Consider the following 24,121-nt stretch of genomic DNA (forward strand, 5'->3'; position numbering starts at 1 on the left):
TAGTTTCTTAATTTTTCCTTAAACTGTTTACCCACCATGGTCACTTACTGAAATCCTCTACACCATATACCTGTGTGTTTAATTACTGATTTTTTTCTGGATATTGAGAAGTAGGGTACACAAAGACAGGATAAGGAGGAAGGAAGGAAAAATGAGTCAGAATTAGACTAAAAATAGGGCTTACTACTATATTTACTCCCACTAAATTCTCCACTTTAAAAGGCTAAATTCTGGTTTTCTAATACAAAGTTATGAATACAAACATATAGGCCACAAGTTGCAAAGGAACATTAACAGTTCAGCTTAACCAGTCTAATCCTAAATCTAGATGAAGACAAAGAGTACAGTAACAGCAGTGATCAGATCTAAAAGAACTAATTTAGATGGAACTTAGATCTCAGAGCTTACACCTCAGAATGAAGCCAAATTATCATGACAGCTTTAAGTTTCCAAGTTCAAGAGGAAGAAAATGTTTAACCTGGAGTCTGACAGCGATAGGTAATAGGCACATTTTAAATGACTATTTTGAAACTTCAGTGTGCCTAAGAATCATTTCCAAATCCACAAATGCTGCCAATTCCTGGGACCATCCAGAGATTCTGGTTCAGAAGTCTGATACAGGGGCCCTGAATCACTTTTTAAAAATAGTGGGCCAGGTGATTTATAAGCAGGTGGCCCATGGATCACTTTGAGAAGAGCACTGATTTGGCCGGGCAGCGGTGGCTCAAGCCTGTACCAGCAGCTTTTGGGAGGCCAAGACGGCGGATCACGAGGTCAGGAGATCGAGACCCATCCTGGCTAACACGGTGAAACCCCGTCTCTACTAAAAAGTACAATAACTACAGCCGGGCCGAGGTGGCGGCCGCGCTGTAGTCCCCAACTACTTGGGAGGCTGAGGCAGGAAGATGGCGTAAACCCAGGAGGCGAGCTTGCAGTGAGCTGAGACCCGGCCACTGCCTCCAGTCCGGGTGACAGAGTGATGACCGCCTCAAAAAAAAAAAAAAAAAAAAAAAAAAAAAAAAGAAACACTGATTTAACTATCTATCCAGTCCTGCAAAATCAGTAATAAATCAACTTGCCTAATCTTCTTTCCATGGATTCCACCTGATTTTTCAGCTGTCCAACGCTAGCAAGGAAAATACCTAATTTTCAAGCAGAAAATTCTAATGAACTATTTGGCTATCACAGGTCTCAAGGAGACAGCAAGGACCAACAGAAGTCATTAATGGCCTAGAGAATTCAGCTGGCTGAATTAAATATTCTATACAGAAATCAAATGCTCATGTACTTGTGACTTAAGTCCTTTCCTCCACCTTAAGGCATTTCCACTGGCGTCAAGAAGGAGATGCCTGTCATTTTCTCATTCAAGGGCCTTTCACCTTCCCCATGTTCCTCCCAACCTGCCCCACCCTGCACTCCCCTACCATGGTATTTATAAGCATCATGCCTGGTGCAAGTTCCCAATATTTAATTGAAGTATCCCTCAGTAACAAACACCTGCAGAACCAGAAAGTCCATGTACCCCCTCACAGGAACTGGGAAGGACTGAGGGAGAAAGAGATGCAAGTGTTTTAAAAAGATCTTCAATTCTTGTTTAGAATATGATCCCTTTTCGGCCGGGGGCGGTGGCTCAAGCCTGTAATCCCAGCACTTTGGGAGGCCGAGATGGGCGGATCACGAGGTCAGGAGATTGAGACCATCCTGGCTAACAAGGTGAAACCCCGTCTCTACTAAAAAAATACAAAACAAAACTAGCCAGGCGAGGTGGCAGGCGCCTGCAGTCCCAGCTACTCGGGAGGCTGAGGCAGGAGAATGGCATAAACCCGGGAGGCGGAGCTTACAGTGAGCTGAGATCCAGCCACTGCACTCCAGCCCGGGTGACAGAGCGAGATTCTGTCTCAAAAAAAAAAAAAAGAATATGATCCCTTTTCAAAAGCAACGCACTGCACTATAGGCATTTCTACTATCAACAGTCCCCGACAGGCACCTAGTTTTCCCCACTCGCATTGGTCAGCTGGTCTTTCTTTTATAAGTATATACTTTTGCCTTGTACAGATAATTTCTGGAAGGCTGAAAGACCAAACAGATCATAACCAAAGGGATGAGTTCAATGGAACAGAAGCTGGATATAGTGAGTTTCTATTGCTTTTTCCTTTTTTAACTTTTAAGCTTTTTTCCTTTTGATGGCATTTGTCTGACTTCCAAAGGGGAAGCTAAAGCCTTTTTAAAGAAACAATATATATGACAAATACCTAAAAATAAAACCACCACACTATTAATATATTAAATGTCACTTATGGATACACAGATACAGTATATCTTAACAATACCACTAAACCAAACTCTTACAAAACAAAAATGGTAAGATGAAAAAGGAGTCTTAGATAACTGCCTACTTGTTTCAAGTAATACTAGATTCAACAAATACCAATGTAACTACAGAAACCAGCTAAGCCACTAAAACTTCAGTTTGATCTTCAAACTGCCCTTCAGAAGACATTTCCAAAGCACAGGGACCACTGTTACACTAGTGGCAATAATTACCTTGTAATAATTTCCTAGTATGTGCTACACACTATGCTACATGCTTCCACACAGAGTGGCCTCCTAACACTTACCCCTAAGCTTATGTTTGAAAATAAATAAGTGGTACTTGCATAAAAGCGGGCATGGGATACATCTGAAGGCACTGCCACGTTGTAAGGCCCCATGGCTCTATATAAACATCTGCTGTGCCGCACCAGCACCCCTTGAGGCCATATTGTGTTTTCTGACCAACTAAGGGAGAAAGAAATGCAATGTTAGCTTATTGGCAATTACAGATAAGATAGTATCTGGCAAGGCCAGCTGTATTTTAATGGAAGGAATTAAATAATCAAGGCTTCATCTGCCTGAATTCCGAAAATACAGTAATTCCATGGTCAAACTGGAGTAGTTTTAGAAAGGATTTGTTACTTGAAATTCATTGCTATATAGTACACAGAGGTTGCAAAGAAGTACAGTTAACTCAGTGTCAAAGGACTTAAGAGGCTTAGAAGAATGAGCAGACATAAATGTGTAAGCCAGAAAATAGTGTGGCTATGAGCCACACTATGAACCAGAAAATAGTGTGTAAGCAGGCGGACTGTCATCTCCATCCCAAGTGAGCAGAGTCTACTGGTGGAAATGCTAGAGGGAACAAACAAGAAGAGAAAGCTGATGGTAATAAGTGTAGTGGAGAAATTAGCACATTGTCAATCTAGCATGACATTTACTGCAGAATTACATCCCAAAAAACCATAGGAAATCAGTTTGCTTATCACACAATTCAAATACCTCACAACTGTAAGAAGGTATACAGCAGAACACAGCGACACGTCTCACACACACACAGACTTTTCACTGCTTTTGTGGTTTATTTTTGTAGGTTTCTTGGGGGGGGAAGAAGTTACAGAAGCAGCAGCTTCATTCTTTCCAGCACAATGGAGTTTGGGTGGGGACAGGGATCTTCAGGTTAAGCTTTTAAAAAAAAAATCTAAGTTAATTCATCTCTTCCTGATTTTGGGAAGGTTAGTTTCCTAGGATAAGAACCGGGAGGCAGTTTAGATATGTTATTAAATAAAAAAAAAAAAATTCTAGCACCCTGAAGCTTTCCCAGTTCAGAAAATGTTCCACCGGCCTTGCTCACACTTACCAGCATTAAAGTGATGATACACCTCATGGCCATGTGCCATCAGTAGCCTGAAGATGTACAGTACTAGTACTGTGGATTGTATTTTCAATTTTTATTGAAATCTGTCCTTTGCCCACAGTCGGGTTTCTTTTCAGCCTGGCCCAATCTCTTTCAGTTCCTGGGCTTGAAGGCCTGTGCTAATCTGTATCAGACATCAAGGCAGATAATTGAAGGGAGAACTCTCAGGGGGAGAGGGAAAGGGAAGGTCACCTCAATCTGTCCCACTTAACTAGGGAAAAATTTCTAGGAGATGAAATTTGTGAAATGTTCGAATTACAAAAGGGGGAAGATGAAGATGGTTTGGGTTTGAAAGAAAAGTATGATGAAGGACTCAGAAGTGACAGAATAAAACGGTCCTAATGTTAGCCATTTTGGATCATAGGAGCCATGTGGAGTAATGACTGATAAGGGGGACACAATGAGAAAAATTCTTCCAAAGAACTCACAGTCAGGCACAGTTCTCACTTAAACACAGGAGAAGCAGGGAAATATTCAGTAGAGAGTTTAGAAAGGAAATAATAGTAAAAAAGTACAGGTAAGGAAAATTACGAGAATAAAACTGCATGTATTAGAAAGAAAAAATGAGAGAAGCATATTCCAGCTAAGTGTGAGATGAGTAGCTAGCAACTACTCAGCTGTGGCAATGAAGATGAGAAGACAAATCTTAAAGTCTTCTAAAGAGGAATAAAATATATGACTCTTTGAATTTGGGAAAAGGGGTAAGATTGAAAGAAAACTCCAAGTGCATTGCTTGGGAGACAAATTATACACTCTAAGAGTGACTGGGCAGTTGAAAGGTAGAACGCATTTAAGGAGCTGGGGGTGGTGGTGGAAATGAGTTAATGTCCCTTGTATTCAGTTTAGCATGATGACAAGCATCCATGTAAGACAAAAACTAAAAATTAAATGTTCAAAGCCAAGAGCAAGAATGACACACAAAGCAAATAAACATGATCAGCAGCATGTAGAAAGTGTTACATGGTTTTACCCTCCAGCTTACTCACATGTGCTGGGGAGCATTGCTGTAGGACCCATGTTCCAGCTTCTGCCACTTGCCCAGGTGAGCAGCTGATTTATGTAGCAAATCACAGTATTTGGATGGCAACAGTTGCGTGGTGAGCATGACAAAAGCATTGATCCACACCATAATGAGGTGCTCGCATGACCAGCGCATGTCATAGTACTGGGTACTCTGGAAGAGATCAGAAGAGAGAGAAATGATACATGCACTGGTAAAAAGAGGCAGGGATGGATGCGTGTACATATGCCCTGCAGACAAATGCCACACTGAGTCACACATGCACTGGTGGTCCTGCTGTCCGTGCAGAAAATTCAAGAGCAGAGTCCTCCACAATCCTTCAACCTGACTTTCTGGCTGTATGAGTTAGGGATGGGAGGGAGAAGCGATTACATTTTAAGTGTCTCCTTTCTAGAAGAACTGAGTGTTCTCTGAAGGACCATTCCGGCTGCAGAAGTACTTGTGAATGGGTGAAAAAAGGGCACTAAAATGTCCCAAAAGATTTTGAGCCCAAGTGACATCCAGACCATTTTTCTTTTCTATTGAAGTAAACTGAAGTTTAGATAAGGGTTAGATTAAATTCAAGGAAACTCCTGACAACCATGTTAAGATCAACCACAGTAGGCTGAGTTTTACTGAAACCTTGGTCCTCTTAAGCTACTACATACTGATTCTACTATAAGTACATTTTGATTCTCCCCAGTAACTAAAAATACTTAAAAAAAAAAAAAAAAAAAAAAAAAAAAAAAAAAAAAGAAGGGACCACCACGGGTGCATCACATATATGGAAATACCTATCCGCCAACCAGGAGCGGTATTAGTGCACTCCAGATGCAGCCGAACTCCACCATCCAGGCTGCCAAAGGGGAGACAGAGAAAAGGGGGATTAAACAAGAAATACCCAGTTTATGTAATTCACACACAAATCCAGGAAGCACATAAAAGTAAGATAAGCACTTACCTTCACAAAACACAGGGGGAGAAATGCAACATAGTAGGCACTGAAGAGGGAGTTGAAGAGAACTTCCTTGATTCTGTGGTTGAAATCTGCTTTCAGACATTCTACTTCATTGCGAATGAGGTCTGGAGATAGGGGACAACTGTGGGTGGGGATGGGTGTGGCATTATTAAACTGTTCTTTTAGAGACTCCAGCAACAAGGAGAGAAAGTCTTTGGATTTGGCCAAGCCTCCCACAGTCGAGGCACTTTCCTCTACTGCCTGGTGCTGAACCACATAGTTATAGTCTGTGAGAAGAAGATGAGCTCTACTATCTTGATGAAAACAGCAAAGAGGAACATAAACACCAAACCTGTAAAACAAAGTGTGAAAATGAGACCACAGATACCACCTTAAATCACACTTTATAACTTATGTCAATATAACTTACAACTTATGTCAATAAAATAGTCAGGACCCACAAGGGTAAACATAACTCAGGAGGGGCATTGCTGATAGTAAATTCATTATCTGGAGAGCTCATCAATTTCTTTCCATAAAAGCCATGCACATTCACTGTAGATTATAGAGAACCTACAGAAAACCACAATGGCAAAACACACATCACCTAGCAATAATCATTTTTATAACTAGATGCACATATTTCCAATATAAAGTTTCTAAACTTTACATATAGTTACATATGCTTTTTTCCTTTTATGTTTGGCCTCATACAATACAATGTGTTTTGTATCCTGCTGTTTTAACTTTGCATGTGTGCATGTGTGTGTATTGAGTATTTTCCATGTGCACTGAGTATTTTCTCAAGTCTAAATATTTTTCTATAGCAATTTTTAAAGATACAGTAGTATTCGCATATAGAGATACCATAATTTACCCATTTCTCTCTTGTTGGAAACTTAGGCTGTTTCTTATTTTCCACTACTATAAATAACAATATGATAAGGATTTTCCTAACACATGTGTTTACATCTGGTCATTTTAGTACAGCTTGTTCTTCACTTCAAATGTCCCCTTCTTAGTAGGGGGCCCTCCTGCCTCCCTACTGTATCACTCATCCCACTCCCACAGGCGACCCTAGTTCTCCTTTCCTGCTTATTTTTCTCCACAGATCTTACCATATTTATTCGATTTTTAACTTTGGGGCAGTTTTGGTGTTTTCCTTCTGAGTCATTCTAGAAGTACAAATGAATTTTAAAAGTAAAATTACTTGGTTAAAGAAGTGAGTATTTTGAGACTTTTGATAACTTCTTATAGTATTCCAACTGTTGGTTCCTTAAAATTTTTAAAAATACTTCAAGTCCTCATTAAGTAATTTCCACATTGTGACCTAGGTATTATAAATTAAATGCTCATTTCACGGACATAAATTCAGATATGAAAAATAGCAAATAAAAAGATATTTAGGGCCAGCCACAGTCCCTCACGCCTATAATCCCAGCACTTTGAGAGGCCAAGGCGAGTGGGTCACCTAAGGTCAGGAGTTCAAGACCAGCCTGGTCAACATGGTGAAACCCTGTCTCTACTAATAATACAAAAATTAGCTGGGTGTGGTGGCACATGCCTGTAATCCCAGCTACTCAGAGGCTGAGGCAGGAGAATCACTTGAACCTTGGAGGTGGAAGTTGCAGTGAACCAAGATCACACCATTGCACTCTAGCCTGGGCGACAAGAGCGAAACTCCTTCTCAAAAAAAAAAAAAAGATATTTAGTTATACATTTTATTACAAACTGAACAAATGACACTTATCCATAGTTTGCCACACAGGGAGAACAGATGTTACTTGTAACTAATTAAGAACATTCTTAGCATTAGCTCTGGGATCCACTGTGAATGTGCCTTTGGGAGGACAAGAGTGGGTAGGGATAGAAGTATTAATTCTAATTTTTTTTTTGTTTTTGAGACGGAGTCTCACTCTGTTGCCCAGGCTGAAGTGCAGTGGTTCCATCTTGGCTCACTGTAAGCTCCACCTTCCTTTTCACACCATTCTCCTGCCTCAGCCTCCTGAGTAGCTGGGACTACAGGCGCCTGCCACCATGCCTGCCACCATGCCTGGCTAATTTAAAAAAATTGTTTTAGTAGAGACAGGGTTTCATCGTGTTAGCCAGGATGCTCTCAATCTCCTTACCTCATGGTCAGCCCGCCTCAGCCTCCCAAAGTCCTGGGATTACAGGCATGAGCCACCACACCTGGCCTAATTCTAATTTGTATTTATTTATTTATTTTGAGACAAGGTCTTACTCTGTCACCCAGACTGGAGTATAGTAGCGAGATTATGGTTCACTGAAGCCTCAACTTCTTTGGGCTCAGGCAATTCTCCTGTCTCAGCCTGCCAAGTAGCTAGGACTACAGGCTCATGCCACTACACGCAGCTAATTATTTTATTTTTGGTATAAACAGGGTCTTCCTGTGTTGCTCAATCTGGTCTTGAACTCCTGAGCTCAAGTGATCCCACCGCCTGGGCCTTGCAAAGTGCTGGGATTACAGGTGTAAGCCCCTACACCCAGTCAGAGATAGAAGTATTAGACAGAAAACTCTCATATGTGCATATTTGTGATGGCTACAGCAGGTCATCATAAGTTCAATGTTGCCAAAACACAAGCTGCATGTGTAGGTGTAGGGATGGGGATAAGAGGTTGGAGTGTGTGGTAGATTGCAATGATGGCCCCAATTCTTTACCCTTCTTTGTAGTCTCACTGCCACATAACTGCATGGCCCTCATTCTATGGGTGAGGCGACCTGCCCTATCCCCATACTGGGCTCTACAATGGAGGGCTTTGTAAGGTAAATAAAGTAATTCATTAAAGGATTTTAAAGAAGGTTAGTAACATGATTAAATTTCTCATTGTGAAAATCATTCTAGCTACAATAAAAATGAAATGGAGGAGAACAAGAATGGATTATCAGAAGACCAGAAAAAGGTTGATAATGCAATAGTAAAAACTACGGAGAGCACTGGACCAATTCAAGACACACTTAGGAACCACGACTGTTAGACTTTAGACTAATTTACCCTAATGAGAAACTATTTGAGAACCGAAGGGGGAAAAAAAGAGGCAAAAAAGGGCTTTTTTCTTATTTTAACCTATGAATAAACAGGAAATTAAATATGTTGCTATTATCGTAATCTAGTATTTTAAATTTCTCGCACTTTCGATTTTTAAATTGAAGTTTAGATAAAAGGTAGATTATACAACTTCTTAAAAGTAAAGAAGGCAAATACAGGCAGACCTCATTTTATTGCATTTCACTTCACTGCGCTTCCCAGACACTGTATTTATTATAAACTGAAGGTTTGTGGCAACCCTGCATCAAGCATATCTGGGGGTGCCATTTTCCAAAGTACTCACTTTGTGTCTCTGTCATATTTTGATAATTCTCCCAATATTTCAAACTTTTTCATTACCATTACATCTGTTATGCGAAATGTGATCTTTGATATTACTATTGTAATTGTTTTGGGGCACTACAAACTGCACCCATATGAGATAGCAAACTTAACGGACGAAAGTGTGTTCTCACTGCTCCATCAATGAGCCATTCCCCTCTCTCTCCCCCTCACGTCAGGCCTCCCTATTCCCTGAAACACAAGAATATTGAAATTAGGCCAACTAATAACCCTAAATGGCCTCTGAGTGTTCATATCCTACCACCTTTAAGAATTATGCAAAATCTACTCTGCCAATGCTCTAGAAATAGAACAACATAATCTGGATGACAGCACATCTGTTTACAGCATGGTTTACTAATAAACTCACTGTTGAACCTACTGCTTAGAAAAAAGATACCTTTAAAAATATTATGTACGGCTGGGTGTGGTGGCTCAAGCCTATAATCCCAGCACTTTGGGAGCCTGAGGCAGGACAATCACTTGAACCTGGGAGGCAGAGGTTGCAGCGAGCCGAGATCATGCCACTGCATTCCAGCCTGGGCAACAGAGCGAGACTCCAACTCAAAAAAAAAATACTTACTGCTCACTGACAATGCACCTAGTCACCAAAGGCTCTGATGGAGACTGTTTTTATGCCTGTTAACATAGCATCCATTCTGCAGCCATGGATCAAGAAGTAATTCTCATTTTGAAATCTTATTATTTAAGAAATACGTTTTGTAAGGCAAAACATATTTCTGCATTAAACGGAGATTCCTCTAATGGATCTGGGCAAAGTAAATTGAAAACCATCTGGAAAGAATTCACCATGCTAAATGCCATTGAGAATATCTGTGATTTATGAGAGGAGGTCAAAATATCAACAGGAGCAAATCTGGAGGCAGTTGGTTCCTACCCTCATGGATGACCAAGAGGTTCAAGACTTCACTGGAGAAAGTAACTGCAAATGTAGTAGAAAAAGCAAGAGAACTAGAATTAGAAGTGGAGATTGGACCGGGTGCAGTGGCTCACGCCTATAATCCCAGCACTTTGGGAAGCCAAGGAGGCTGGATCACTTGAGCCTAGGAGTTCGACACCAGCCTAGGCAACATAGCAAAACCCCAACTCTACAAAAAAATAAAAATAAAAAAATTAGCCAGGCGTGATGGCACGCACCTGTAGTCCCAGCTACATGATAGGCTGAGGTGGAAGGATCACTTGAGCTCAGGACGGATGTTGCAGTGAGCCGTGATCATACCACTGCACTCAAACTTGGGCGAGAGTGAGATCCTGTCTAGAAAAAAAAAAAAAATGAAGCCTGAAGATGTGGCTGCACTCTCTCACGATCAAACTTAAACAGATGAGGAGCTGCTTCTTACGGATAAGAAAGTTGTTTCTTGAGATAAAATCTATTTCTGGTAAAGATGCTATGAACACTGTTGAAATGACAACAAAGAATTTAGAATATTATATAAACTTAACAGTTGTTACAGCTGCAGCAGGGTTTGAGAGAAATTACTTCAATGTTGAAAGAAGTTCCACTGTGGGTAAAATATCATCTATCAAACACATCACATGCTACGGAGGTATGTTTCATGAAAGGAAGTGTCAACTGATGTGGCAAACTTCAGTGTTGTCTTATTTTAAGAAAGTGACAAAGCCATCCCAACCTTCAGCAACCACCACCCTTATCAGTCAGCAGCCATCAACACTGAGGCAAGACTCTACCAGCAAGAAGATTACAACTCATTGAAGGCTTAAATGCTCATCAGCATTTTTTAGCAATCATGTATTTTTTAATTAAGATATGTACTTTTAAAAGACATAATCCTATTGTGCACTTAATAGAATACAGATAGTATAAAGCTGGGCATGGTGGCTCACCTCTGTAATCCCAGCATTTTGGGAGGCCAAGGCAAGAGGATCTTAAGCCAGGAGTTCAAGACCAGCCTGGGTAACAAAACGAGACCTGATCTCTACAAAAAAATCTAAAAATTAGCCAGGCACGGTAGCACACGCCTACAGTCCCAGTCCCCTAGGACTGCTTGAGCCCAGGAGGGCAAGGCTGCAGTGAGCTGTGATTGCACCACTGTACTCCAGCCTGGGCAACAAAGCAAGACCTTGTCTCAAAAAATAAAATAAAATAAAATAGACTACAGTATAGTGAACACAAAACTTTCATATGCACTAGGAAATCAAAAAATTGACATGACTTGCTTTATTGCAATATTCGCTTTATTGCAGCAGTCTGGAACAGAACTTATAATATCTCTGAGGTAGGCCTGTATGTTTAAAACTAAAATGTATTTAAATTACATAATTATTTCATTGTTTTAAGGGGTGTGGAGAGCCTCTAAGAATAAGTAAGTTTCTTGATATACTTAAATTGAAACAGAAAAGTTCACTAGCCATCTTGATGATGGTAATCCTCTTAAACTTGGCCAAAATGTTCTTCAATATATCTATAATTAGCCTTTCAAATCAGATATGGTTAATCTTCTCATTCAACCAGTAAGGAGAATGACTAAACATTTATTTTCAACTCAAAGAGCTGAAATATTAATCTATAAATATAGAAACAATTGATGTAAAGTATATTCCTCATATGAAATCAGTCATGAAAAATGTTTGTAATAGATAACTCATTTGTAGAAAACAAGGGTAATATTAATGAATTCAGTTGATGAGTGACTTAAATAACTGTTTAAACAATGTAATCAGACCTACCATAGTATAACCAATAGAAAGACTCTTCCTGTCATCTTTATTAGCACAATCTCTGATTATGACTTGATTTTATACTTTGTAATTACCCACATAAATTCACGCTAACACTTCACCACCATAATATAAAGCAATAATTCTCAAACTTGAGCATGCATCAGAATCACCCTGAGGGCTTGTTAAAACACAACTTGCTAGATCCTACTTTCCAGTTTCTATTTCAGTAGGTTTGGGGTAGATTCTGAGAATTTCTAACAAATTTGTAAGTGATGCTGATGCTGCTGTTCTAGAAACTACATTTTGAGAACTACTGATATAGTAATAAGACAAGGATTCTGGAATGAAAAAAAAAAACCTTACTCCTCAGCCTGGGCAACATGGTGAAATCCTCTCTCCAAAAAAAAAAAAAAAAAAAAAACCCTAAAAAATTAGCAGGGCATGGTGGTGTGCACATGTAGTCCCAGCTATTTGGGAGGCTGAGGTGGGAAAATCGCTTGAGCCTGAGAGGTCAAGGCTGCAGTGAGCTGAGATCGCTCCACTGCACTCCAGCCTGGATGACAAGAGCAAAATCCTGTCTCAAAAAAAAAGCAACCGTCTCTGCACAGTGGTGGGGTTTGATGGGAAAGTGGCATGATAGAATCTTGTGCAGTATGCATAACGCTCTGAACTCTTGATAGGGGATTAAGTCACACAGGTGTGTCCACATTTATCAAAACTCCATATACACAAGATTTGGGAATTTTATTTTATTTTATTTTATTTGAGACAGAGTATTTATTTATTTATTTATTTGAGACAGAGTATTTATTTATTTATTTATTTATTTATTTATTTATTTATTTGAGACAGAGTCTTGCTCTTGTCGCCCAGTCTGGAGTGCAATGGCACAATCCCGGCTCACTGCAACCTCCATCTCCTGGGTTCAGGTGATTCTTCTGCCTCAGCCTCCTGAGTAGCTGGGATTATAGACACGCGCCACCACGCCCTGCTAATCTTTTTATTTTTAGTAGAGACGGGGTTTCACCATGTTGGCCAGGCTGGTCTCAAACTCCTAACCTCAGGTGATCTGCCTGCCTTGGCCTCCCAAAGTGCTGGGATTACAGGCTTGAGCCACCACGCCTGGCAGGAATTTTATTTATATGAATTTAACTTCAAAAGAAAAAAAAGCTGTAAACAAATATCGAGCTCTAGTTAATGATACATACATGCTGAAGTATTTAGAGGGAAGCAAACTGAGGTCTCAAATTTACTTTGAAATGCATCAAAAGTAAGATGAACTAATGGATAGAGGGATGGAGAGATGGACAGGTAAGTATTACACAATTATAGTAAAGCATTAACAGGCAGAATCATCTAGGTGAGGATTACACTGGTGATAGCTGTAAAATTCTTTCAACCTTGTTGAATGTTTAAAAGTTTTTGTAATAAAATGTTAGTTACAATCCTAATATATATACATGTCTACAGCACTTGAATATGGCATACAGTAGACCCTCTTACCTGCAGGAAGACATTCCAACACCCCAGTGGATGCCTAAAACCATGGATAGTACCAAACCCTACATACACTATGTTTTTTCCTATACTATATATACATACATACAATAAAGTTTTAACTTATAAATTAGGTATAGTAAGAGATTAATAATAAAATAGAACAATTATAACAACATACTGTTTACAATTTCATGGATAGAAGATTCATTCTTACAGTAAATCTTAGCAACCTCAGCATGATTTTTCGTCTTTCCTTATTAAGTCAAGAACTTTCCCTTTTCACTTAAAGGAAGCACTTTACAGCTTTCCTTTGGCATCCCTAATTGTGAGCATAACTACACTTTGGAGCCATATTAAGTAAAATAAAGGTCACGTGAACACAAGTCCTGTGACACCATGCCAGTCCATCTAACAACCAAGGCCACTACTAATCAACTAATTGGCAGGCAGCATGCACGGCATGGACATGGTGGACAAAGAGATGATTCACATCCTGGTGGGACAAAGTGGGATGGCGAGAGATTTCGCCATACTACTCAGAACAGCACACTATTTAAAACATAAATAGTGACAAATTATTTAGAACAGAAATATATGACAAATTATGATTTAAATAATTATTTAAAACATAATTTGTCATATATTTCTGGAAATTTCTATTTAATGTTTCTGGACCTTGGCTGATCTCAGGTAACTGAAACTTCAGAAATCAAAACTATGGATAACGGAGGACTACTTATTGTGCTTTTGTTACAGGAACCAGAAGATCAAAGTAATATGACCAACCAAGGGTAAGACCGGTTTTCGAACCACTGCATTCATCTAAAATTAACTACCGTTTGCCCAAATATAGATAGCAAGAGGGGCCCTTACTTGGTGAAGAGAGATAATTAAAATATTCTCCACTGGCAAGATAGCCCTACATTTCAGGTTCCCCAGGAGTAGTCCTGGTTTATGCCTGTTGTCCCAAATGTACTCCAGTTTAGAAAACAAATTTTATGTTCACCATGCTCATGGATTTCCCAATTTTCTAAATGCTTCATTTATATTTGAAGAATTTCATTTTTCACTCTTTTATAGTATCGTTTACATGACCAAAGTATTTCTTAAGATTTACTAATGAATGGTAAAACTGGAGTACTCACGGGTAGCCAAGGAAAAGGAGACTGAGGACTGAATGGCTTCGAAAGAGATTGACGAGGGTCCAACAAAGTACCCATCCACACAAAGTGAGTAGTACCAAGCGAGCTGATATCAGAACCATGTAGTGAATCATTGATGCTGCACCTGCCTTAGTAGCCTGAAAGTTCGGAAGAACCAAAAGGAACATTTTATAAATGATCTTCTTCAAAAGTAGTGTGATTCAAGTAAGAACTTATAGGTTCAGTGGAAGCTAAAATGTGTCTTTAAAAAATGAAATAAAAGAAAAACTGCCCCATCCCACTTTATCTTCATAATAATTGAAAATTCAGACTTCTCCAGGCACAGCTGTTTCCTTCTTGCACCCCGATAGTGCCATCTACAGACCTCTTTTAAGGTCTTATTATATCATCTAATTTGTTTACATTGAAGCTTCTCAAAGTATGTTACATGAATCGTATTATTTTGTTCCATCAGAATGACCTGGGCTACTAATTGGACATGTAAACTCCTAACAACTTCCCTCTCCAGGGATAAGGAATAAAGTCAAGCAACCTATATTTTAACAAGTTAACCAGTGATTTATTTATGTATTTATTTATTTATTTATTTATTTTTTTTTTGTGACGAAGTCTCGCTCTGTTGCCGTCGCCCAGGCCAGAGTGCAGTGGCTCAATCTTGGCTCACTGCAACCTGTGCCTCCTGAGTTCAAGCAATTCTCCTACCTCAGCCTCCTGAGTAGCTGGGATTACAGGCATGTACCACCATGTCCAGCTAATTTTTGCATTTTTAGTAGAGACAGGGTTTTACCATGTTGACCAGGATTGTCTTGAACTCCTGACCTTATGATCCATCCACCTCCCAAAGTGCTGGGATTACAGGCGTGAGCGACTGTGCCCAGCCTGATTTTTTATGTACATAAACATGGAGAGCCACTAATTTATCTGTCTTACTTCCCACTAAACTATAAGGGCCTCAACAGCAGTAACAATATTTTTATTTTTCTTTGAATCCTCACCTCTAATCTGCTTGGTGAATTAATGTTTAATAAATGAGTGAAGTTTCAAAAATAATCTAATCTTCTCTGACAGATCCCTATATAAATAAGTTTCTTTTTTAACTTTTGCAAACATGGAAATAATGCATAATCACTTCCAATTCTTTTTATCACAGCTATTCAAATATGCTTCTTCAATTGCAAATCTTTAAAACCGACTAACTATAGTAAGTACTTGTCATAACTTACTCTGCAATGCCATTTTCTTTCCAAATTAACTAGGGAGAAGAGAATGAGCAAAATGTACGGGAAAATGGAGGATCCCCATAACCTCTAAGAAAGCAGTGTTGGAAACCAGAAAGGAGAAAGAAAGTATCTAGAGTCAACAGTACATGGTAGGGGATAGGAGCTTTTCAGTTTCCTCCTACATATCCATTTCTTAGTTTACAGATCATATTATGGAGTACCTATAACATATATGCAATATACTGTATACTGAATACTATATATATAGAGAGAGCATATATATGTAATATATAGTTACTTTAAAATGCAAAAAAGCAGTTAAATAAATGCCATAATGAATGCCTTAAGCCTCAAACTATGGCTCAAGCTGTTCTCAGCCATAGCCTGGCACATAGCTTCACATAACTCCCCTGATACATACCTTCATGCCAATTTACCTCACATATCAAAGCTTAGTAAAGTTATTTAAGCTATTGGAGTTACTCCATTACCTCCTTCTCAAAAGTTCAGGGTTAGAAATAAAAAACACTGCTTCTGCCCAATGTCACCAGAGCACAGAGCTTGGATTTGTTGATTAATTTTGCCTTATTCCAGAGCCCAAGCCGCCAATCACTGTGCTATATGTGACAGACCCTTTACCGGGTCCTAGGGGCACAGTGGTAACCAAGACAAACAAAACCCCTGTGTTGATGAAGCTGACTAACCAAGAAAAACAAATATTAAACTCATATCTAATCATTTTTATAATTGTAATGAGTGCTATAGGAAGAGTAGGCTGCTATGGAAAGTAAACAACAGGAGATCCTATTCTAGAGATAGCTTGTGTTAGTAAATGATATTTAAGCTGAGACCTAAAGGATAAGCAAGAGTTCGCTAGGTGAAGGGCAGAAAAATATTCATAACATTATGTTAATTTTAAAGTACAGGATATGAAACTGTATACAAATAATTCTCAAATATGTTAAAATAAATGTAAATATAAAATCTTCATATGCATACGAAGATCAGAAGAAAATACAGCAAAATGCAGTCTTTGGCAGGGCAAGGTGGCTCACACCTGTAAACCCAGCACTTTGGGAGGCAGAGGCAGGTGGATCACCTGAGGTCAGGAATTTGAGACTGGCTGGGCCAACATGGTGAAACCCGGTCTCTACTAAAAATACAAAAATTATCTGGGCATGGTGGTGGGTGCCTGTAATCTCAGCTACTTGGGAGGCTGAGGCAGAAGAATCACTTGAACCCAGGAAGTGGAGGTTGCAGTGAGCCAAGATCATGCCATTTACAGCCTGGGCAACAAGAGCAAAACTCCATCTGCCCTCCATCCTGCAAAAAAAGTGGTCTTCCATAATGAGACTGTGAGCAATTTTTAAATGTCCTGCTTTATATTTTAGTGTTTTCCAAATTTTTTTCAATAAAATATACTACCTTCCTATTTAGAAAAACAATTTTTAAAAAGAAAGTTGCTTCAGGTTGGTAAAAGAACAGCTAAATTTATTTCTAATCTTGTGAAGCAAGTACATAAGTAGAGTTAGCCTGGAGGTGAACAGGCAGAGCTGGCCTGGAGGTGAATAAACAGACTCTACCTACTTGGAGAGGTAATCCTCTCTGAATAGCATTTCCGTTTATGAATTAATTACCAGCAGCCTCTCCTTTAATATTATTGATCTTTCTCAGGGTAGGGATCCTTTCTGTGATATATGCAACAAAAGGAGGAAAACATATTTTAATGGAAGGAAGGAAAGATGATTTATGATAGGTTTTATCCAACTAATTTAGATATTTTAGGAAGAAAATCACTATACAGCTCTTATTTTAAATTTTTGAATAGGTAATACATTCACATCACTCAAAACACAAAACATGTAACAGTGCTTATAGTGAAAAGCTTCCCACCTGCTGATCCTGTCTCCTAGCCACCAACTGTGCAACTGTTATTAGTTTGTATGTCCTTCTGGAAACAATTTATTCATATATAAGCAAATATATTTTGTTCCCTCCTCCTAATTTATTATTATTTTTTTTGAGATGGAGTCTCGCTCTGTTGCCCAGGCTGGAGTGCAGTGGCGCGATCTTGGCTCACTTCAAGCTGTGCCTTCCGGGTTTATGCCATTCTCCTGCCTCTGCCTCCTGAATAGCTGGGACTACAGGCGCCCGCCACCACACACGGCTAATTTTTTGTATTTTTAGTTTAACTGTGTTAGCCAGGATGGTCTCGATCTCCTGACCTCGTGATCCGCCTGCCTCGGCCTCCCAAAGTGCTGGGATTACGGGGGCGTGAGCCACTGCACCCGGCCACTCCTATCTCATTTTAAACACTGTTCTGCACCTTGCTTTTTTCACTTAACACCTTGGAGGTCAATACATAAACACATCTTTATGTTTTCAATGGCTGTATGCTATTCCATTATGTAGATGTACCAAAATTATTTAAACATTCCCTTCCTGATGAACATTAAGTTACAGAATTAAAACTTTGATAAAACCATGTTTAAATTTAGCTTAAGTATTCTGTTTCCATTAAAAACTGCAAGCCTTGGCCAGGCGCGGTGGCTCACGCCTATAATACCAGCACTTTGGGAGGCCAAGGTGGGTGCATCACTTCAGACCAGAAGTTCGAGACCAGCCTGGCCAACATAGTGAAACCCTGTCTCTACTAAAAACACAAAAATTAGCTGGGTATGGTGGTGGGTGCCTGTAATCCCAGCTACTCAGGAGGCTGAGGCAGGAGAACCACCTGAGCCTGGGAAGCAGAGGTTGCATGAGCTGAGACGGCGCCACTGCGCTCCCGCTTCAACCTGGGTGACAGAGCGAGTCTCCATCTCAAAAAAAAAAAAAAAAAAAAAAAAAATTGCAAGCCTATTCCAAGTAAGGCTATGCAAAAGCTGCTATACTACTTTTAGGCCATTTAAGTTTTAATCTTTGCAGCAACAAGGTAGAAACCCCAGTTTTGAAGGGTTACACACAAACTGGGCATACTAACTGGACAGGTACAAGCAGCCATTTCCAAGTAACTCAAGGGATGAAACAAAATCATTTCCTATTTTAACAAATGAAAACACAAAATTCCATTGAGATCCTCTAAAGAAAGAACACATTTTCGCAATAAACTGAAAAGTGAGTTTCTATTTTCATCCTTTAAATAAAAACTCTGAAAGAAAAGATTATAAACGGACGTTCCTACTGTGAAAAACAAGCAATCCTACTACCCGTGCTTTTTGGTTAACTTCAAATGGTTTTCAGATCTTGACTTAGTATTTCCAATTACTCTGCTTCCAGAAATAGGGTTCCTGAAAATCAGAGCTTACAAACACAGACTTTCTACATATGCTTTGGGAAAAACAAGTTGACTCTCAATTATTTGTGATTATAGTAACTATTCATTTAAAATTTCACACTGAATTATAAATTCCAAGATTAAAATCATTAGCCACTTCAGCTAAATTAACATTTTTTGTTTTTGTAATCACAGGGCACAGGATAACAATATTTTAAGAAAGCACATTTCCCTGCCTCATTGGGATTTACAAATACATGAAAAATGAGGCCAGGCACGGTGGCTCATGCCTGTAATCCCAGCATTTTGGGAGGCTGAGGCAGGTGGATCACCTGAGGTCGGAAGTTCGAGACCAGCCTGACCAACATGGGGAAACTCCATCTCCACTAAAAATACAAAATTAGCCAGGCGTGCTGGTGCATGCCTGTAATCCCAGCTACTCGGAAGGCTGAGTCAGGAGAATCGCTTGTACCCAGGAGACGGAGGTTGTGGTGAGCCGAGACTATGCCACTGCACTCCCGCCTGGGCAATAAGAGCGAAACTCCATCTCAAAAAAAAAGACAAGAAAAGAAAAATGATACCAATGGCTAGCTTTGTCAACAACTTTTAATTTTAAAAAGATCAGTTAATATTCTCATTCTTTGTCATTCTGCTCACTAAACTTAGATTCTAATCTTCAGATTAATCCCATACAAATTCTGACAGTCACTGCTTTTTAAAAATTCTAAGAAACTCAAATAAATGTTTCTTGCTAACAGTCTTCTCAAATGGTATATATAAACAGTATCAAGTGAATATTATCTGGAACTGAATGTTTTAGGTACAACTGTATGTGTATAGATAACACTTCATATTAATAGTTACCTGACTTTCATCCATTTTTACTGAAACTATTTAAATTTTAAAATTGTACTGAAAACTCAGAAACAGAACACAAGCTCTGACCCTACAAAAGAATTTTCTAACAGTTTTTGACACTTGAATTTTAAAAAATTACATTGAAGGGAAACCTTTCTTAAAGTACTAGCAGAACTCACATGGGAGTAAAGTAATTTACTGTTTTATTAAACTTTATTAATTTAAATAATTTAATTATTTATTAAATTTTAGGGTCACATTTTCAGCCTGCACCCATTCTAGTAACTAACTCTATCTACATGTGATAGAATATAGCGAATGAACTGTTACCTCTGAGATGAGAGCCCATACAAGCCTCCTCGCAAGCATCACTGTGATGAATGCTGCCAGATGATAATCAATGAGATGAAAATTCTACAACAGAAATAAATAACTAAATAACTACATCAGAAAGAAATATGATGTGTATTCAGCTGGCACTACTACAAGAATAGAGGTTTATCCCTCGAAAGATCTTCCTTAGATCATCACACCCTTACAGATTATGGGAATATGAGAGATCCTGAACAGACTATGTACCTTCTACTTCTCCTTTCACAACAAATTGCTTTAAGTTTTTAAACACTATTTTAAACTACCTGGAATGTATTCCTCTCCCTTTTCAAAAGTATTACTGTACTAAAAGGTAAAGATTGCAGCTTTGAGTTAACAAGTTATAACCTGCAGAATTATGGCAAGAATAATTTATATAAAATGTTATATTTATAATGTCTCAAAGTTAATAGATCAGTTGGGATTCACAGTCTTCAGAAGTTTCTGTTGTTGGTCTCTTATGCAAGCTTATGTTAATCTAATTGGGTGTCTACTAAACTCTCTAGTAGATGGTACATCAATTATACTCATTTAGTGTTTCTCTCTAGTTTGATTTAGAAGTATGCCTTACATTTGGTCTCATCTATAAAATAATAGCATTTGCCTAGATGCTGTCTACAGTTCCTTCTAGGTCTAAATCTGTATATATAACTGTGGTAATAAGCAAATGAAAAGTCTTTAGCAACAATATCCCAGGAACCACCAAAATCAGGATGTATTTTCATTTTGATGATCAAAAGGTCTATAGGTTTCCACAATTCCTTCCAGAATGAAATGTTAAATTTCTCAATTACTTAATTTAAGAAATCTATACATGGCATCCACAATGTGCCAGGTACTCTCCTTCACACTAAAGATACAGCGTGGAAGATGACAGCCAAGGTTCCTGCTCTCCTGTCTTACTTTCCACTGTAGTGCGAGAGGGAAAGGAAATGGCAGAGAGAGATTACTATTCATTCCTTCTGCATCACCATAAAATTTAACTAGGCACTGACTCCTAGCCAACTAAAGGTTTATTTTCCAGCCTCCCTTGCAAAAACTACTTTTAGCCAAAGAATGAGTGAAAAAGTAATAGGCACAACTTCTAAGCCATACTCTTCTAAAAGGAGATGTCCCCTTCTCTTTTCTTTCTCCTTCCTGCTGGTCAGATATGATAACTGGAGTTGGAGTAACTACCATGGACCATGGTTTGGAAGAAGTATATCAGGGATGGAAGAGCAATATATACAAAGAGTCGCCATGCTGATGTTATATCATCCACCTAAACTTTTATTAAATAGGGAAATAAGTTTCTATTTTGTTTTGTCACCCTGTTACAGCAGCTAAACCCATATCTTCAATAAATTTGTTTGGAGAAGCAGGGCAAGTAACAACAATAAACAAGCTCCCAAACAAAAGCATTTTAAATAGTTAAAACTGCTTGTAAGAAATAAAACAGTAACAAATAATGACTAAGAAGGAGGGAGGTGCAGAGCCCATTTAAATTGGTGGTTAGGGAGGTATCCCTCATTTGGGCTGAGAGCTGAATGACAAAAAGGCACCTGGCATTTCAAGCTCTGGGGACAAAGGGCCCCAGACAGAAGAAAAAGCAATCACAAAAGCCCTAAGATAGGAAAATATATGCCCAGTGTGTCTAAAAGGCAGCAAGAAGGCTGGAGTAAGATAATTACTATACTGAGGCAAGATAGTTAAGAAGCTCTTGCTTTTAATTCAAGTGAAAAATGATCACAGACTGAACAGGGTGAGTAGCAATGGAGATGGAATGAAGTGGCCAAATTGAGTATACATTTTAGAGACAGAACAGCCAAATGTCAACAGAGTGGCTTGCCACTCCTTAGATCATTTCCTTTTCTCCCTCTCTAAGTATTATGGATTCTAACAGTATTTATCCCCTCCTATTTTGGGGACTCCTCCCGGCTCACCCTACTCCTCCAAAATAATACATGCAGATTCACTCAACCCCTGGCTAATTTCTGGGTCTTATTAATGCATCACCAGTCCATCTAAGACATTTTTAAAAATCAAAACATTGGCCTGGTGCAGTGACTCACGCTTGTAATTCCAGCAATCTGGGAGGCCAAGGCGGGCAGATCACGAGGTCAGGAGATCAAGACCATCCTGGCCAATATGGTGAAACCTTGCCTCTACTAAAAATACGAAAATTAGCTGGGCATGGTGGCGCATGCCTGTAATCCCAGCTACTCGGGAGGCTGAGGCAGGAGAATTGCTAAACCAGGGAGTCGGAGTTGCAGTGAGCAGAGGTCATACCACTGCACTCCAGCCTGGTGACAGAGTGAAACTCCGTCTCAAAAAAAAAAAAATCAAAATATTTAAGTGCCTAATACATCTTTTTGTTAAGCATGTTATAACCAAATCAATGAAAATGGTAATGTGGTTATGATTAACTCTTTGTAACCCAGAATATTTGATTAATCAGAGCCCTCTATTCCTATTCTGAATAATTTACTACTTCTAGCTTTTATGTTTCTTAGGGTTAAGACACATTCAGTTAATTGGCTGACAGCTAGAATACTTCACATATTCAGGTGTCCACATTTCTTTTTGATATTAAGATCTTGGAATGGAAAAATAAAAACCTAATATATAAATCTGACAAAATTATTATGAGTGTCTGACCCAGACACTCATAATAGAAGAAAATTTAAAAGACAGACCACATATTTGGGACAGAAGTCCTTGCTAGAGCCTCCTGGTCAGGTAACCACCTTCCACGCTTCAATACCTTCAGTGATGGGAAATAACTTGATCTCCAGCAGTCCATTCTATCTTTGAACAACTCACTGATACAGGTTCCTTTCAGATTCACAGGCTAAACTCATATTTGCTATTTCACATGTTACTCTTGGCTTCACAATCCAATTTTAAGCTTTGTGTTAGCAAAGATTATGTGCATCAGATAAGTGAGCCAATCTACTCTACAACCTCCGTTAAGTGTGCGTTCCTCTATTGCAGAGGTTGGAAAGCTAAAAATGACATTTCCAAACTTTCTTGCAACTCAGACTCTAGATATGATTTTGGTTCTGTCAACCACAGGCATCATATAAAACTTGAATTCAGAAGTGAGTGAAGTTAGGGGAAAAGGTAGCAAAAGGCATCCATTTTTGATGGTAAGGGTCAGAGCAAAGGAAGCATTAATTCTGGAGTCAGCAGCTGTAGCAGCAGGTTCCTGATTATGACAAGAACACTGGCTCCCTCTGTTTCAAGGCAGTATTTGTAGGTAACTTTCTAAAGAGCTATAGTCAGATATGTTAGACTGGGCAAAGAACTCTTTGATGACGCTGAAAATTCAACACATGAGAAGTTTCCAGGGGAATGTCAAACCAAATAGAAATTTTATAATGAACTACCCAAGAAGAACTTACGGAATAAATACAGGACTAAAACAAGAAGTAAAGCATAGCAGACTGGTCTGGACTTGGGCACTCACTATGCCACTATGTGATTTTTGAACCAGTTTATAGGTCTTACATTCATTTATAAAATGGGAGTCATATAATGGTACCTACCCATTTTGTCTTACATTCATTTATAAAATGGGAGTCATATAATGGTACCTACTCATTTTTATAAAGAATAAATGAGATAATACTTGTAAAGAATTTACTAAATATTGGCCAGGCACAGTGGCTCACGCCTATAATCCCAGCACTTTGGGAGGATAAGGCGGGCGGATCACAAGGTCAGGAGATCGAGACCATCCTGGCTAACACTGTGAAACCCCGTCTCTATTAAAATACAAAAAAAAGAAAAAAAAGGTAGCCAGGCATGGTGGCAGGCGCCTGTAGTCCCATAGTCCCAGCTACTGGGGAGGCTGAGGCAGGAGAATGGGGTAAACCTGGGAGGCGGAGCTTGCAGTGAGCTGAGACTGCACCACTGCACTCCAGCCTGGGTGACAGAGCGCAAGACTCCATCTCAAAAAAAAAAAAAAAAAAA

The 24,121-nt window shown here is 39.1% G+C and overlaps 1 protein-coding gene across 6 annotated transcripts in view; it reads right to left on the minus strand.

The window, feature by feature from the left end:
- TMEM39A (transmembrane protein 39A) overlaps positions 1–24,121 on the minus strand; it is a 38,448-nt gene that overhangs the window by 3,230 nt on the left and 11,097 nt on the right. For 4 of the 6 annotated variants that reach the window (XM_017875437.1, XM_017875416.1, XM_017875446.1 and 1 more), the window contains 5 exons: positions 20,126–20,209; positions 14,426–14,580; positions 5,692–6,040; positions 4,717–4,904; positions 2,658–2,778 (listed from right to left, as the gene is read on the minus strand). In XM_017875437.1, the coding sequence (XP_017730926.1) occupies positions 2,658–2,778; positions 4,717–4,904; positions 5,692–6,040; positions 14,426–14,580; positions 20,126–20,209 (897 nt within the window). Of the gene's footprint in view, positions 1–2,657; positions 2,779–3,673; positions 3,855–4,716; positions 4,905–5,691; positions 6,041–14,425; positions 14,581–20,125; positions 20,210–24,121 lie in introns of those variants that run through there. The other 2 variants (XR_001886288.1, XM_017875426.1) reach the window with 2 other exon arrangements.

Source organism: Rhinopithecus bieti, unplaced genomic scaffold (genome assembly GCF_001698545.2).
Source record: "Rhinopithecus bieti isolate Rb0 unplaced genomic scaffold, ASM169854v2 scaffold_1251, whole genome shotgun sequence".
Taxonomy (NCBI): domain Eukaryota; kingdom Metazoa; phylum Chordata; class Mammalia; order Primates; family Cercopithecidae; genus Rhinopithecus; species Rhinopithecus bieti.